This window comes from Pelodiscus sinensis, chromosome 4 (assembly GCF_052426305.1).
Source record: "Pelodiscus sinensis isolate ZL-2025 chromosome 4, ASM5242630v1, whole genome shotgun sequence".
NCBI classification, from domain to species: Eukaryota; Metazoa; Chordata; order Testudines; family Trionychidae; genus Pelodiscus; species Pelodiscus sinensis.
Window position 1 is genome coordinate 106,817,441 of NC_143055.1, and position 17,214 is coordinate 106,834,654.

General features: G+C 39.9%; 1 protein-coding gene across 1 annotated transcript; it reads right to left on the reverse strand.

Annotated features, from left to right (window-relative positions):
• Positions 1-422: 422 nt before the first annotated feature.
• On the reverse strand, positions 423-14,694 carry RRH (retinal pigment epithelium-derived rhodopsin homolog). Its single transcript, XM_006119280.5, has 7 exons — positions 14,189-14,694; positions 8,223-8,413; positions 6,794-6,893; positions 5,931-6,084; positions 5,367-5,535; positions 5,084-5,262; positions 423-2,131 (listed from the first exon to the last, which is right to left on the reverse strand). The coding sequence occupies exons 1-7, from the start codon at positions 14,406-14,408 to the stop codon at positions 2,029-2,031; spliced, it is 1,116 nt and encodes a 371-aa protein (XP_006119342.3). The 5' UTR covers positions 14,409-14,694; the 3' UTR covers positions 423-2,028.
• Between the last annotated feature and the right edge of the window lie 2,520 nt (positions 14,695-17,214).

The window sequence follows — 17,214 nt, forward strand, 5'->3', positions numbered from 1 at the left end:
TTCTATTAAAATTATATCTATCACATCTCAGAACTATCTTTATAGTTAACTATGCTGAATTTAGATTTACTAGATTTATTATGACATATCCTTTTACTTGACAGGGGGATTGTGCAGTTTAGCCAATATTTGTAAATCATTTGGAGATTCAGGAAAGAAGTGTTCTGTTTAAGTGTAAGATGTCAAAGACAGTACTAAACAATAAACTCAAAGGGGCATATTCTAACACTGAATAACCATACAGTGCAGAATGCACCTATATTTTAATATTGTAAAAATATTCACAATGAATCTACAACAAATTAGGTTTTACAACTTTTTAAAATATTTTTCAGGCTTTACCAAAAGGATTAAATATATTTAAATAATAGTTGCACACTGAACAGAATATAGATGACTTCATATAAAACTTAAATATTAATAAAGCAGTCAAAGAAATAAACTAATTGTTGGTGCCATCTACTGATTATCAACTGATAGTACCAAAAATATGTGAACTGAAATCCTCTTAGACTGTGCTTTAAAATGTGTGCTCTTTATTCTTCCTTGAGACAGTGGATGTTTGCTTTTTAGAACCGATTACAGGATCTCAGAAATAAATATATTTATTTCGGAAATAAAATTCTATTTTATTGCCAATACCAGATGAAGAGTTCAACATCCAGTATTCTAAAAAGGGTCTGTATCACTTAAAAAAAAGACACAGGCACTAGGTAACAGGACATGAATTCAATAAATTACGTAGATTTAGTTAAATGAAACAGTTGTAACTGAGATCTGTCTGAGTGTTGTTCATATTTTGTATTACTAGTAGACAAGATATTTATTCTCCAAACCTCAGAAATACTATGATGAAGTTAACTACCACTTAGAACTGAATCTTCAAAAAGATATTCATCCCTTCAGCCCTGAACAAACTGATTCCCAAAATGAAAATTAAAGAAAATCATGAATCAGGCCTCAAAAATCATGAGATTATCTTAAAATACTTGCCTTCTGGTTTGAACCTTTAACGTGAGCTTAGGTCACATTTTCAAGATTTTCTCTGCAGTCACAAAGGTTAGAATCTTGCTATTTTTAACAGTGAAAGCTGAGATTCTCACATAATAAGTTGACTCCAAGAACCCAGAAAAACAACAAGTATCACAAAACTAATAATAAAGAGAGTTGGCAATGCTGGATTCCCTAAGGCTTAGTTCAGTATTCCTGCACACTACAGTACTCATAGGGTTCATCTACACTTAAAAATTTAAAGTGCAGCTGTGGCAGCGCTTTTAACTGAAAGTGTGACCACAGCACTTGCACTGGGGCTAGGAGCAAGATCTCCCAGTGCTTGATGTAAACCACCTCCAGGAGCAGAGTAGCTAACATCACCGGTGGGTGTGGCTCCCAGTGCTGTAGCCTAGTTCACTGCTGGCACTTTACAGCACTGTAAATTGCTGCACTTGGGAAGGGGGAAAGGGTTTTTTCACACCCATGAGCCACAAAGTTAGTGCTGTAAAGTACCAGTGTAGACTTAGCCATAAGAATAACCTTTTCAGGTCAGATCAATGTGTGCATTTAAAACACAATGGGGAATGCAGGAGAATACTGTGCCTGAAATTTTTGGAAAGGGTTTAGAGTTCAGTGGGGGAAATTACACATACCATATTTGAATTAGGCATACACAACATTTATTTCTGTTCCTGTAGCACAATCAAGCAGATCTTGCTTTATTCTGCCTCTCACACCATTTTATTCCACTATCCAAGAGTTATGAAATACACTGAGCATTCACTATCATCTTTTGAGAGGGAAAAGCATATATGCCAATTGGCCTGATCTGCAGAAGTAAAACCTTGGCATTTAAAAAAAACTGAATTAAATATTATTCAGACAAAAAGAAAAACAATTGGCACATTGGAGTGGGTTATTATTACAATGTGATACAAATGCAATTGTGGCCTAGGTGTGACCACTTATTTCCATTTTGTGTACAAAACATATGCTGTAGGGTAAATAAAGCAGCAGTGCTTTCAAGCAGCCTTGTTACGTCAGTGTGCTTTGAGAGACGCTCATTGGCAAGGCATTATTAATAGTTATCTCCTGCCGAGTTTGACATCGAACCATTGCCAGGATTGCCCTCCGGAACCTGCAGTGCAAGGAGTGAAGCAAAAATTCATATCACGAGATGCATAGATCAAGAAGCAAATGACTCAAATGAGCTATAGCAAGTAGGCTTTTTGTTTTCATAAACTTTTAGAATTCAGTTAGCCTCTACTCTCTTCGTCTACCTGTGTATATCAAGAGAACTCTGCTGAGGTGCGTGGAATTGCATCAGTGTGAAGCTAGTGTGAGTGGACACTCAGAGCCGTTGGATTTTATTAGAGTGGCATTTAAAAATTTGATTTTAACTTTGAGATTACTTTAAGATTGAGATTACTCTGTCTCAAAGGTTTGGCTCCTTAAAATGGGACACCAAAATCTCTCATTTGATCCTCACTTCCCCCAGCAGGTGGTACAGGTGCAAGCACTAGAACAAAGGGCGGGAACCTAAGGCCCAGGGGCTAGATGCAGGGTTTGTTTTGGGGTTGGTTTGTTTTTTTGTGTGTTTTGGTTTTTGCTTCTCACCTGTGCAGTCCCCAACTGATTTTTCTGTGGGTCAGTGGTCCCCAATCCAAAAAAAAGGTTCCCCATCCTTGCTCCCTGACTTGATTTAACTGAGCCCTAATCCCAAGGGAGAACACCCACAGCAGCAGTACCACTTGTGGTGCTTGGTGGATACCATGAGTAAGGCCAGCACAAGTCAGCCCCACCCACACAGCTGTGAGATAAAAATCTAAGGACTTGAATGGGTGGATGGAAGCATGCTGGTTGTGTTGAACATGAGGGTCTTAGCAAGGGCAGATCAAACTGTCAGGCTTGGAGGGAGGAGCCAGACCACACCAACAACTCAGCAGGAGCAGTTCAGCTCATCTATTTGGATGTCCCAGACCCTGCTTTCAGGTTGGGGGTTGGGAATGGAAGGATTCCAGTGTCCTTAAAACCTTTGTATAACTCCCAACAACAGGCAAAACCCTTTTGATTTTGGCTGTTTTTGTGAAACCAGGGATATGCCCTCAAATTATCTCAATTCAGTATGATACCTATATTCAAAATATGGCTGAGTTTTCTTTTGAAAGAAGAGAAGCCAGCTGTGACTTGTAGGTTGCTCTTAAATGTCTCAAACTACCCCACTATGACACATTCCAAGCCAACCAACGATATCCATAGGACAAGTCACTAACCCTTGGTTGACACTAGGACTTTATTTCAAAATAACCCCCCTTTGGTCAAATTAATAAGCGGAGCGTTCCACACTGCAAGCCTGTTATTTCTAAGTAATAGGCTGCTTATTTTGAAATCTTCTGCTTTTCTCAAAGAATATTGCTAATTTCAAAATAGCTTTTTCAAAATAGCCTTAGTGTGGACACTCCAGTGCTATTTTGAAATAACTATACCTCAGAGTAATTCAAACTAATTACTCCCCAGGGCTTCCTGGTGCTCAAAGTCAAGGTAGCACGTCCACATTAACAGAGCCTGCCTCAGACTAATTTTGAGGCTTCCACGTACTGTGGACATGCTATTTTGGTTTTGGTTTTTTGGGAATTATTAAATCGATGTTAGTTATTTTGAAATAGTTTTCTAGTATAGCTATGCTCTTAGGAACCAGATCCTCAAAGTTATTTATTCTCCTAACTTTAGTAGGGGGACTAAATACCTTTGAGGATCTTCCGGGCATAGGCAACCGGTAGCCTAGGTGGTAGGATGTTAAATTGCAGTTAAACAGCTATTGAGTAGTCAATGGAATTTCCATCAACTACTCGATTAGTCAATAAGTGGGGAGGGCACTCACTACCCCCACTGTGGCTCTGCGGTTTAAATGTAGTAGGAGCTGGGTGCACAATCCCAGCTCACACCAGCTTTCCCCCTCCCCCACTCTTTTGCCCTCTCCCCCACACCACGGAGACAGTGCTGGGGAGGAATCAGCTTTCAAGCCAGTTCCCCCCAGCACCAGGTCCTGCTTTCCTCACTTGCTGCCTCTGACATAGAAGCAACAAGGGGGGGGGGGGGAAGAAGTAGTCAACTCAACTACTCAATAAGCATATGCTTATCAGTAGTCGACTGCTCCCTTACATCACTACTAGGCAGGGGAAGGCTTTGCCTTCCCAAACTGCCAGGCATAACCCCACCCACACTCCGTCCCCAGAATGCCTTCCATAGGAATTCAGGGGTCAGAGTGTTTCTACCCCAAGCTCTCACCCTTCCTATGCTCTTGGCCAGGAAGGCAGGAGACATGTGGCCTCCTCTATCCAGGGTGATCCAGGAAGATGGGAGCCATGCTGCACCACGTGGCCCCCTTCATCCAGTGCTCTGAGGAGGTGGGAGCCGCGCAGCTCACCCTCCTCCCTTCCCCCATGCTCTGGAGGAGGAGGAGGCAGGAACCGCATCACACACCCTCCTCCCTCCCACAATGCTCCAGGGGCCAGAGAGGCTGGGACGCATGCACATGCCCCCTTCTGTCTCTTCCCCTCCCTGTGGGGGATGAGACACACTCAGTGACCTTCCCCATCTCCTCCCCTCCTTGTGGGGGGCAGGGCCTCAGCAGATGGGGTGGGGCTGTTGGTGAAGCTGGGGCCTGCCTCCTCTAGCCCCAGCTGCACCAACCACCCACACCTCTGGGCCTAACCAGTCATACATTTTAACCAGTTTTAATTAAAAGTGGGCAGTCCTGGACTCAGATATAATCTGACTCCAACTTCACCCTGATCACATCTTTGCAAAAGATGATATCTGAAATTGTTCTGCGAAATATTGTATTACAACACAACTGAAGATAACATTGAAATGTTGTCAGGCACCTGCCAATCCTATGCCCCAACTGTATTAAAACCTGTCCAAATGATCATCCACGCCTATCTGAGATAACTCAGCGCGGGTTTAACCTTTGAATCTCTTTGTTAAATATTTTGTCGTTATCTTACAGAAGGTCTTTCTACACAACTATGATACCCAGTAATCATAAAGCAGATGGAAGATATTTGTTTAAAAATGGAACACTCACTTTTTGTTTGCAATGACGTAGATACAGGGGTTATAGAATGTGGACGATTTTGCAAAAAGAGGTGCTATGATGGCCATTGCAGGAGAAATTTTCTTTGGGTCCCCAAAGGAAGACCATAAGCATACAATGGAATATGGAGACCAAGCCACCAAAAACATCACAATCATCACAACAGACATCTGCAAAACAAGAACAAATGTTTGATAAACCAAACCATTTATATATGCATATCAATATCAAAATCAAATATTTATTTAAGAATTCAATCACACCATCACCATACCTTTGTTACATCTACTTGATCAGACCAATCTATGCTGATGCTCTCTAGACAGTTACTGGTAGTGTACTGTTTCATAGTTCTGGAAACATTGTAGTAACAGTAAAACATGACTGTTAAGGGCACAACAAAATTAACAGCAATTACGGTCATTGTATAAGAAACAAAGGACCTGCAAGCCAAAAAAAATAAAATAAAAATACAAAAAATTACAACTGTGGAGCCATGAAAAATTATTGACAAATACATTATTTCCTAATGTTACATTGTTAATAAATAAGTCAGAATTTTTTTTTCCAAAAGATAAGTACAATTTCTAGAACTTAGTAAGTTTTATTAGAGTTAGTGATCCTTACACATAGGATGCCTAACACTTTCCATTGCCAACTATTTTTACATCCTTTTTTGGTTTGTTACAGACTACATCAGTCTCTGCCTCTGAATTGCCACGATCTTTGAGAAATTGGATTGCATTTTTTTAGGAGAAAACATTGATCACAGTGCTGAGTGAAAATAAGTGATGGACAACAACACTGGAAAAGTAAAACAAAATTTTCAAAATCTTACGCATCATTTTTTCGCCAGTTTATTGTACAAGTGGCTCCTGTTGGATCTGGGGCATAACTAGCCCAACCTACAACAGGCATCAAGGCCCAAAAGACAGCATTTATCCAAGCAGCTAGGATCAGGGAAGTATAATTGCGGGTAGTCATTCTTCTTCCTGTTACCAAGCAAATGTTTTTACATCAAACCACTCTATACTTTTATTCTCTCAAAGGTTTTGTTTGAACCAGAAAGTTTCCAGGCAAGACAATTAGCACATAATTATGATCCTTAAAAGTATGTGCATACTGCAGCACATCCATTTTACTTAAGCTCTTCTATATCACAAATAAATGACAGCTACATACATCTAGAAGGAAAACTAGAATACATCTCCGCATCATCACGCCTTCCCCTACATGAAGCTTAACAATAATAGATGTTGCTGATGTCATATCAAACAAGAGAGGAGAAAGTGGGGGAGGATAGGGAAAATGAAGGAATTAATACTTTTAATTTTTAAAACCTGTATACAACTCAAGAAAAATACAGTATAGAAAACAAACAATATTAAGAATTATTAAAAATACATGTCAACTTCAATTAATATTCTTACTATTATTCTATTATTTACAGACGTGAAGAAGAGTTCTGTGTGGCTCAAAAGCTTGTCTCTCTCACCAACAAAAGCAAATCCAACAAAGATAACGTGACTTGTTTAGCTATGTATGGGATAGCTCATATGTTCAAATACTGCAGAATCATGCCCAAATTTTGGAAGCACATTTCCATAAGAGAAAATCAAAGAACTTACATGAAGGTTCACAGATGTCAATTAATAAATGACAGACATTTTTGTGCAAGAGTCATAACCAAAAGTACAGTACCTATATCAGGCCTGCAGATTGTCAGGTAACGATCAATAGCAACAACTGTAAGCAGCCCGATACTTGCCATTCCAAAGAAGATATTTAAGGCTGCATAGATCTGAAATTTCAAAACAAAACATAGCCACTTCACTTACTTGTGCATATGCTTCCACACATTTGAGTCTTTACTGTGTTGAAGCTAAGTGTTACCATAGGTTGTATTCAATGCATTGTTTGGTGACCAGTTTATAAAACTATTAACAAATTGGAGCTGGTTAAGTAACACTAAACATTTTAAAGTTTCAGAGGGGTAGCTGTGATAGTCTGTAACTTTTAAAACAATGAATAGTCCTTTGGCAACTCCAATTCATTTGATGAAATAGGTTTTACCCATGAAAGCTTATGATTCTATATATTTGTGTTAGTCTCTAAGGTGCCACAGGACCATTAGTTGTTGTGAAACATTTTAAGATAAGTGTGTTTGCATAAACCCTCAAAAACCCCATTGAAGGTGTTTGCCAAAAGCCACTCTTTCTTTTAGCTCATGTTAAATAATGAATTTCACAATCTGGTATGCAAAGTTGTTTAGATTTAACTAATGTTTTTGTTGCATATTGGAGAAACACAAACATGTTTTCTTACTGCAGAAGTTATAACCAGAAACTCACACTATTCTATAGTTTCAATTTACAGGATTTCTTCAGTTTACATTGAGTTAAGTAGAATTCTAAAGAGCCTAAGAACTCAGATCAAGGCAGAGTGGAAACTCTTAGATCTCATCCCAAAAATATACGCCATCCTAAATGCAATCAAATGGGATCCCTGGATAATGAACATTGGCTGTTATAATTTGAAATTAAATCTGCAATCAGGCAAGCTTTGTGTGGTTTCAGCTCTCGTTGTGAGCATTTTGCTATCCTATTATATTTTTCCCAGACAAATATTTTCAAAGTATGCAATTAATATTACTGCTAAATACTCATTTAGCAGTACATGCATCTGATGAAGTGGGTCTTTATGCACAAAAGCTTATGCTTCATTAAAGCTGTTAGTCTATAAGGTTCCACAGGACTTCTCTTTGTTTTTTAAAATCTTGGTTACTGACTGGTAAAAAGCAAAGCATCCATGCATTCTACAATAAGTAATGGGATTTACTTTGTAATTACCATTCTACTATTGGATATTTATCAGCAATGCACATTTGTTTCAATAACCTTCCAAACTTTAATAATGAAAATTAGCAAGGAGTCCTAAGCAAACCCTCAAATACAAATGCAATTGAATTTTAAGGAAGTTCAGCTCCAGACCTGGACCCAAACAGTGCAGCTCAGACTCATTTCTAAAGAATATTAAAAATCTAAGGAAGGTATTTTTCATATATTCAGGTTTGTGTTTAACTGCTTAGTACTTACTTAATCCCTGATTTAATATTAAAAATCTCAAATACCTGGCATCCATTGTATCCAAATTTCCAGCTTCCATGTAGGTCTGAAGCAGCAGACATCGGATAACCAATGCCACTAACCCCAATGTCAGTAAATGCCAGGTTAATAATAATTGCATTTGTTGCTGTCCGAAGTTCCTTGTATTTAACAAAGATGCCTAACACGATTATGTTACTGAGAATGCTTATCACCCCTGTGAAAACACAGTAAAAGGAAGCTTTAGAAGTGGCAGAAATAATGGTACAGTAATAAGAAGTAACAAATGGAAATGCATATTCATAATGAAATTTAAATACAAAATGGATTTATTTCAATCTGCAAAGATCATATTAAACAGAGATCTTTCCTAATTTAAGGACGTACTGATTCAGTAAGGTGTATAAGGACATGCTTAATATTCAGTGCTAAAGAGCATGCTCTAGTTCCGTACTGAATCAGGACCTCACTCTCTGAGCTCAATGGGTATGGCATGTATCCAGCGTCTCTCAGACTACAATCTTAAAAACTCAGTCCTGAAGAGGCACTGAGTAGGGCTGAGACCTCACTAGCAATGCTGAACACAATGCTCACCATGATCCAGCAGAGTGAAGTAAGTATGGGGTGTAGCAGACAGGCTGGACTGGGAAAACATCTGACACAGAGCAGCTGGCTGTGATACTGCTACACAAGATACAACAGAAGCCTTTACATAGAATCCTCATAGCAACTTCAGTAACTTATTCTCTGGCAATGACAGCTCTGCGGCAGAATTCTAAAATAATGGAAAATGTCTACTTTGCACAGAATTTGCATCTGATTAGTGATATGTAAACTAGAGTGCCTTGAGCATCCATGTCCATCCTAGGCACACCCACTTCCTCCCTTTTCATCCGTGCTTAGCTCACTGCAAGCATAGGAGTTTGCACACATTGTTGAACATAGTGTGTACTCCACTCCATGAAGTCCAATCCTGCTTCCTTTGAGTTTTCCAATGGACTTCATTGGCAGCATGGCTGGCCCCAAAGCGAGGGCCATTCTGCACATCTGTGTGCTAAGCACTGGCCCTCATGCTGGAGACACTCTACAGGGTCAATGTGAATGAAGTCTCCATTTTCTGGTCTCTCCGTTAATGATTTCATTGTACATCTTCAAAACAAAGCACCTTAATTTTTCCTACACTCACAACCAGCAGTGTATGGTTGTCTCATTGAATATACAGCCTCCTGAGAAATGGAAACAATAGCACCAATAGAGTTCTAAATCTTAATGAGGTGTTCACTTAGAATCTTGATTACTAGTAATCAGGTGCTTAGAACACACAATCATGCACATGAAGTCAGGCAGAGTGAAAGATATGATGTTCAGACTGCAAAAGGCCAGTTTTTCTTGGGGAGTGGAAGATCCAACTCTTGGCTGTCAGTTACTACCTTTCTCAATTACAGTGCTGACTATCCAATGCTGCACTCTTGAGTTTCTAAAGTCGATTCCTGAGCACCCTCCCTCCCAAGTCAATTTACTCCCTGAAATCTTTAGTTCTTCCTGCTGCTCTATCCCCACACTAGCGGGATTTATGACGTTCTGCTGGCTCCCCTCAATCCTGACAGACATTATTCAAGTTCTACTGACTCTGGCATACGAAAAGAAGAAACAAAATGTAGATACTAAATTGAACAAAATGTAAAGATTGAATACTTCTCTTCTGTCTCTACTCATGTTAATGCAACAGTGTCCAATCAGTTATCTACTGCTGGTTTATAGGAAGTATTGTGTACAAAGTACTTCAAAAAATTGGATGCCTCCCCCAACTCTCCTCAGCATAATACAATATTTACACAAGAATATGCAAAGTGCAGTGCAATTCAAAGGAAACGCCTCTGAAATTTTTGAGATTAAACAAAACAAAACAAAACAAAAAAAAGTCTTGACACCAATGATGTTCAGAATATTCTTCTCAATACTTTTAAGCTATGCATATAAAAATATAGAAGATCATATTCTTATGCAACCTGGCTGCATGCCATTCAACCTTGCTAGACTGAAACTAAAAACTATGGAGCAAAAATTGCTTTGAGAGAATTTCTTTATGCTAATGACACTGCTCTTGTCTCTCATAGTGAAGTTAACCTACGCAAGGTCGTAAATCACCTTGAACTTTCTCACCTACCATTAGTGTGAAAAAGATAGTAATGATGGGGTAAGGCACAGAATGTCAGCCTTCCATTCACTGATACCCATCTCCAAACTGTTGACTCATTTTGTTACCTGGGAGCTACCATTAACAAGAATTTATCATTGGATGAAGAGGTGTGCATACATATTTGGAAAGCAGCCACCAACTTTGGTAGTGTCGCAAAATGAGCATAGAAGGACAAGAAACCAAGACTAAGAAGGCTATGCTCTTGATTGATAAAGCCTGAAAAATCAGCATCTTTCTTTATGGCAGCGAGACATGGACCTCATATAGCAGACAAGAAAAGAGACTCAATAGCTTCCATCTATGGTGCCTGAGATCCATTCTAGGCATCACTGGGCAAGATAAAATTACCAATGAAGAAGTGCTTATGAGGGCAAAATCTCCAGCCTGATAAGCTATTATCAAGTACAACCATGTTCATTGGTTGTATCAGATTCATAGGACAAAAGATGTCCTAAAGACATATTTAATGGTGAGTTAAAGGAGAGTCAAAGACAGAGAGGATGCCCAAAGTTTCAAGATGCCTGTAAGAGAGACCTAAATTGCTTTGGTATTGAGCCACAGACTTGGGAACCTCAAAGGAAATATCATTAGAGTCTGGAAACAGGCATCACAGAACATGATAGACAGTGGCTCTATATACTTAAAACCAAAAGACAGTAAAAAATGAGTGAATAGCCACGGACAACAGGAAAATGCCTTTCATTGCACTCAATGCAATAAAACCAAAAATAAAATGTTATCCAGAATTGGCTTTTATAGCCATCAAAAAAGCGGTAACACCCTCCTATGACCTCACATCTTCAATAACCAAATGTCTGTCAAGACAAAAAGTGTCATATAGTGTGAAAGGGGAGAGAACAGATGCAGTACAGACGACCAGATATTCTCTCACCACCAGAGGTAGCATAATGGTAAGAACTAATGGCTTCAAGCACCTCAGTGCATATGTATAGCTCCCACTGGTGATCAGTAAGACATGCTCCCAACAACATGGGCAATACAGCTTTATATATAAAAGTACCTGCATAATGACTAAACCATAATGGCCACCTACGTAGCCAAGTTACATATACAAAAGACAAATAGAAATCAAGCATCTTACATATAGGAATAGAAGTGGTAAAATCCTAGAAAAGAAAATCCTAGAAAATTAGAGACATTTTATTATACATGTATGTCACTGTAGGAGTTTCTATGAATTACTTCTATTACTGAAACTATCATATTGAAATCAAACATTTTTAACACAAATGTAGGACTGTCTCGTGGTTTTCAGCCATATTTCATTCTTTTTATTATCACAAGCTGATCAGAACATTACCAGTTACCAGAATGTGCATGTGTTCAGACAGAAAATGTTTCCTGCACAGCAGGCATTTAAATGGCTAGGAGGCCCTGGGTATACCTAACAGTACTGATACCACTTATATTTTGATGATTACCAATAGCAGAAATTTTTGAAGTGGCCCCAAGCCACTCCGGAAGGGACGAGGCCTCAAGCGGAAAGGACGGGGCCAGCATGCTTCCCTAACCATGATTGGCCTGGGGGTGGGAGAGTGTGTGAAGTCTTTGCTCCCTTTCCCCCCGAGATTCCCCCCTAGGTGCCCATGCCTCCAGCGGTGGGAAGAGAGTTTGCGCGCTCCCCCTTCTGCCCTCAAGCCAATCAGGGTCTGGGGGTGGGGGAGTTTTCCTCCCACTCTGCCAGGAGCATGTGCTACTTCTAAGCGCCGCACAGTACTGGCAGGGTGGAGGAAACTTCGTGGGCTTTCCCCAGTCCCCAGACTCTAATTGGCCTGCGAGCGGGGGAGCCACAGGGCCTCTGTGGGCCAGATCAACTCTCTTGGTGAGCTGGATCCAGCCCAGAGGCCCTTCAAGCCCTGCAATAGACCCATCTGTAGCTCCCACATCAGTGGCCAGGTGGGAGAGAAAAAGGAGAGGTTTGCCCTTGCTATTCTCCTTGTCTTCCCTGTTAATACTGCTCTTCATAAAATGGTGAAATTATTTGCTAAACCAGACATTTATACAATATTAATCCAGTCAATTGAATTAAATCAAAGTCTGAAAAAATTACCTGCATTTCTGACCGTGCCAGTGTTATTCATTTATCTGCAAAGGATTTGGTAGCACCAAGTAGAAAAGCATATTTAGGGTTTCAATGCAGTAAATAGATTATCTGCTATATATTTTAGAGAGTTTTTATGTCTGTCTATCCATCTGTCTGAGAGTCCATTTGTTCAAGAACTTTTCCTGAATGGTAAGAGCTAGGACCACTAAATTTGGTATGCAGCTTCCTTTTATCCTAACTTAAAGCAAGGTCAGGGTTTGGTTGGACCAGGCACTAGGATGTGCCTGGAATGTGATTGTTTTTCATAAAACAAAAAGGGAGAGATCTGGTGGGCGGGACAGTTATACTAGAATGATCACAAGGGGACATCAAGGGGCCAGAAGGAAGCAGGGGTAGAAAAAGGGACAGTTATTGACTATATATTTCAGAGTTTGTCTGTGTGTCCGTCTCTTCCCCCATGGCTGCAGAAGCCATGGATAGGCACTTCTCACCTGGCCCCAAGCTGCTGTGATGAGATAGGGCTGGGGTAGTCCTTGGGGCAGCCTGCATACTGAACCCCTCATCCTCAGTCCCACCCCAGAACAATGATTTAAATGAAGAAAAACATTTTTTTTTAAATTAAGGACCCATTAAGGACCCAAAGAATGGCAAGTAAATCTTCTAGTTATTGAATATAATACATTCTTAGAAAAACTACAATTAAAAAAAAGATTAGAGCTGTTTGAAATATCAACCTTTATATTTAAAAAACTAAATTTCATCTTAAATGGAAAGGTGATTTATCAAATACTACACAAAAAAAGATTCACTGAGTAAAATTTGATCTTATAATTACCTCACCTAAACCATAAAAATCAGAAGAATTAGTTGAAAATATTTCATAAACTAATTCTAACACTGAAACTAGATGGAAAAAGTGTGCTCAAAATGTACAGTTTTTCCTAACAAAATATTTATCTCTCAAGTGGTTTAATATTTCTATTGAACAGGCATAAAATAAACACAGGCATATTTTTAATTGTGACAGATTGTATAATTAAAGTGTTTACTCTAGAAACATTCAATTCTCTTACTGAAACATGTATTATTTTCCAGAAAAGTTATTCCATATTTGAGAAGGATCTTGGCTCCTCTAACCTTTGTGCCACAACCCCATACAATCAGTGGGAGCACACTGCCTTTGGATCAAGCCCCCAACCTGTGTGCTACATTTCCTAAAATGCGTCATCACTGAAACATACTAGTAAACAAGAGCCTGCTTATTTCAATCAATTAACAACCCCTTACCCTCCGTGACATTCCAACACTTCTGCTTACGTCTCCTACAAAGACACCCCTGCACACACTCAGAGTGCACACACATTATTGTGAATGTGTCATCATCAAGAGACAAAGAAGGATAACATGAAGCACTTCACTGAAAAATGCAAAATGTTACAACTTCTGCTTTTACTCTTTTTGCATGCTGACAAACTTCTGCATTTGTTTTTGCTATAATCACGTATAAGCAAAATACACTTTAAATAATGCCAAGCCTTAAACTGTAAGCTTTATTTCAGAAATTTTTTCTACACATTTTATACCCTGTTACATATCTACCTTCAATTTGAAAAACACTTTACCTTTTTCTTTTTGAAAATAAAAGGCATTTCATTGGCATTTTGCCCCAAAATGAATATAGAAGCCTAAATTCCCATTTAAAAAAAATAACCCACTAAACACCATACCTGCTGTTATTAAATAAGCTGCAACTATATTGTGCTCAGTCTGTGAAAAGGCTGACTGAGCCTCATTTTCACTTTCTGATGAATTAGTTGAATCATCCCAAAACATTTTAGACTGAAGAAATGGGGGTATTCCCTCCATGTCAGTTCTTCTCGAAGAGGACATACACAGAAGACTCCAAGAGCCTTTCAGGCAAATTCTTTCACTATGAAACACGGTCATTGAACAATTTTTTAGAAAGTTCCCCCCTCTCACCCTCCACTGACAGGCTACCAACAGGATTTAATTGGACTACACAAAGGAGTTTACATTCTCGATTTGCGCAAGGAAAAGCTTCTAAAGCAAAACAAAGACTTGCACAGAACTAGGTGCATTTCAAACAAGATGCTTACATTTCAGAGTCTTATTGCTAAAGAGATTAGCTATCACATGCCCCCATGCTTTTTACTTCAACTTTTTGTGCAACATTTCAAAAGGTCTAGAAAAAGTTGGCTAGAATCAGAAGAACTTTGGCCTTATTTGGAATTAATTCTAATAATCAGAGCACATGATAGGAAGACTAAAAATAAAGATGCCAGTTTCTCTAAAATGCAGGATATACTTAAACTTCACCTTTCCTCCTTAATTTCTCAAAATCTTTGCTAATTTGACTTGAAAAATCTTATTAGTATATACTAACCCTTTAATCATTTCTGTGTGCTAAACCTCTCATAATTCTTATTGTGTTAACCACAAGCATTTTATTTTGTGTACATACTGTCCTTGCTATAAGTCCAAGATACATCCCAAAAAACTTGGACTTAGAATCATAGAATCATAGAGCTAGAAGAGACCTCAGAAGGTCATCAAGTCCAGCCCCCTGCTCTACGCAGGACCAATCCCAACTAAATCAACCCGGCCAGGGCTTTGTCAAGCCGAGACTTAAACACCTCTAGGGATGGAGACTCCACTACTTCCCTAGGTAACCTAGTGAAATAGTTTTTCCTAATATCCAACCTGGACCTCTCCCACCACAACTTGAGACCATTGCTCCTTGTTCTGCCATCTGTCACTAATGAGAACAGCCTTTCTCCATCGTCTTTGGAACCTCCATTCAGGAAGTTGAAGGCTGCTATCAAATCCCCCCTCTTCGCTTCTGCAGACTAAACAGACCCAGCTCCCTCAGTCTCTCCTCATAAGTCATATGCTCCAGCCCCCCAATCATTTTGGTTGCCCTCCGCTGGACCCTCTCCAATGCATCCACATCCTGTTTGTAGTGGGGGGCCCAGAACTGGACACAATACTCCAGATGTGGCCTCACAAGAGCCAAATAAAGGGGAATAATCACATCTCTGGATCTGCTGGCAATGCTCCTCTTAATGCAACCTAATATGCCATTGGCCTTCTTGACTACGAGGGCACACTCTTATCCAGCTTCTCATCCAGTGTAATCCCCAGGTCCTTTTCTGCAGTAGTACTACTTAGCTGGTTGGTCCCCAGCCTGTAACAATGCTTGGGATTCTTCCGTCCCAAGTGCAGGACTCTGCACTTGTCCTTGTTGAACCTCATCAGATTTCTTGTGGCCCAATCCTCCAATTTGTCTAAGTCACTCTGGACCCAATCTCTGCCCTCAAGTGAATCTACCTCTCCCCCTAGCTAAGTGTCATCCGCAAACTTGCTGAGGGTGCAATCCATCCCCTCATCCAGGTCATTAATAAAGATATTGAACAAAACCGGTCCTAGAACCGAACCTTGGGGCACTCCGCTATAAACTGACTGCCATCCTGACATCGAGCCATTGATTACTACCCGCTGGGCCCGGCCTTCTAGCCATCTTACTGTCCATTTATCCAATCCACATTCCCTTAACTTGCTGGAAAGAATATTGTGGGAGACCGTATCAAAAGTCTTGCTAAAGTCAAGGTATATTACATCCACTGACTTTCCCAGTGGATCGTCCTTCTTCCCTTTTTTGAAGATGGGCACTACATCTGCCTTTTTCCAATCATCTGGGATTTCTCCCGATCTCCATGACTTTTCAAAGATAATGGCCAAAGGCTCCTCAATGACATTTGCCAACTTACATCAAAGCAACTTAAAGCAGGGAATTTTTTTCCTGCAGCTGACTTCCACTTGCACAAATTGAGTTTGGGGTTTGTTTTGGGGGTTTTTTTGTGTGACTTAAGAGTGAGAAATGGGCAGACTTATAACGCATCAGTTCCTACAAGCATTAATGACATTAGTTCAGAACAGATGTATACCGGAGCGACTTTTAACGGGGATGCCCTGTATTTACATATTTAGTGTCCTATACCTACTGTCACTGAAAGTTCTTTTTCCTTCAGTTGAACTTAGTGCATGAAGTGAAAATGAACTCACTAATGGAATGTAATTTTTTACCCTGAGCTTATTAAGATAGTGAAAACGCACACGGAAGAGACCCTACATAAGTATATTAAAATAAATAACAGTGGGTAATTGATAATGGGGTGCTTATAATTTCAATTATGTTCTGCCATGTATTAGGGATGTTTGTCATCACACATTTTTTGTGATTTATGAAATTATGAATTGTTGAGAGATGTTAAGAGGAAGTGCTTATTATAACAGGTGTTCTTAATAACTGAAAGAGAAGTTACTCACCTTGTGTAGTAACAATGGTTCTTCAAGATATGTCCCTGTGGGTGCTCCACTGTAGGTGTCAGGCTCGTCCTGGCACCGCTGGTCGGAGGCTTTTCATAGCTGTAGTTGGCTGGGCCGCGCCTGCACAATAGCCGTCGCGCGCCGTTCATGCCCTTTCTCTCGTTGTGCAGTCCGGTCCCTTGCCAGTTCCTCTCGCCGCTTGGAATCTGCAACAACACAGAAGAGAAGACCCAGAGCAGGGAGGAGGGTGGGATGTGAAGCATCCACGGGGACACATCTCGAAGAACGATCATTATTACACAAGGTGGGTAACTTCTCCTTCTTCGAGCGGTCCCTGTGAGTGCTCCACTCTACGTGACTATAAAGCAGTAGCCAAGGTGCGCACTGGGTCAATGATTTTCTGCAG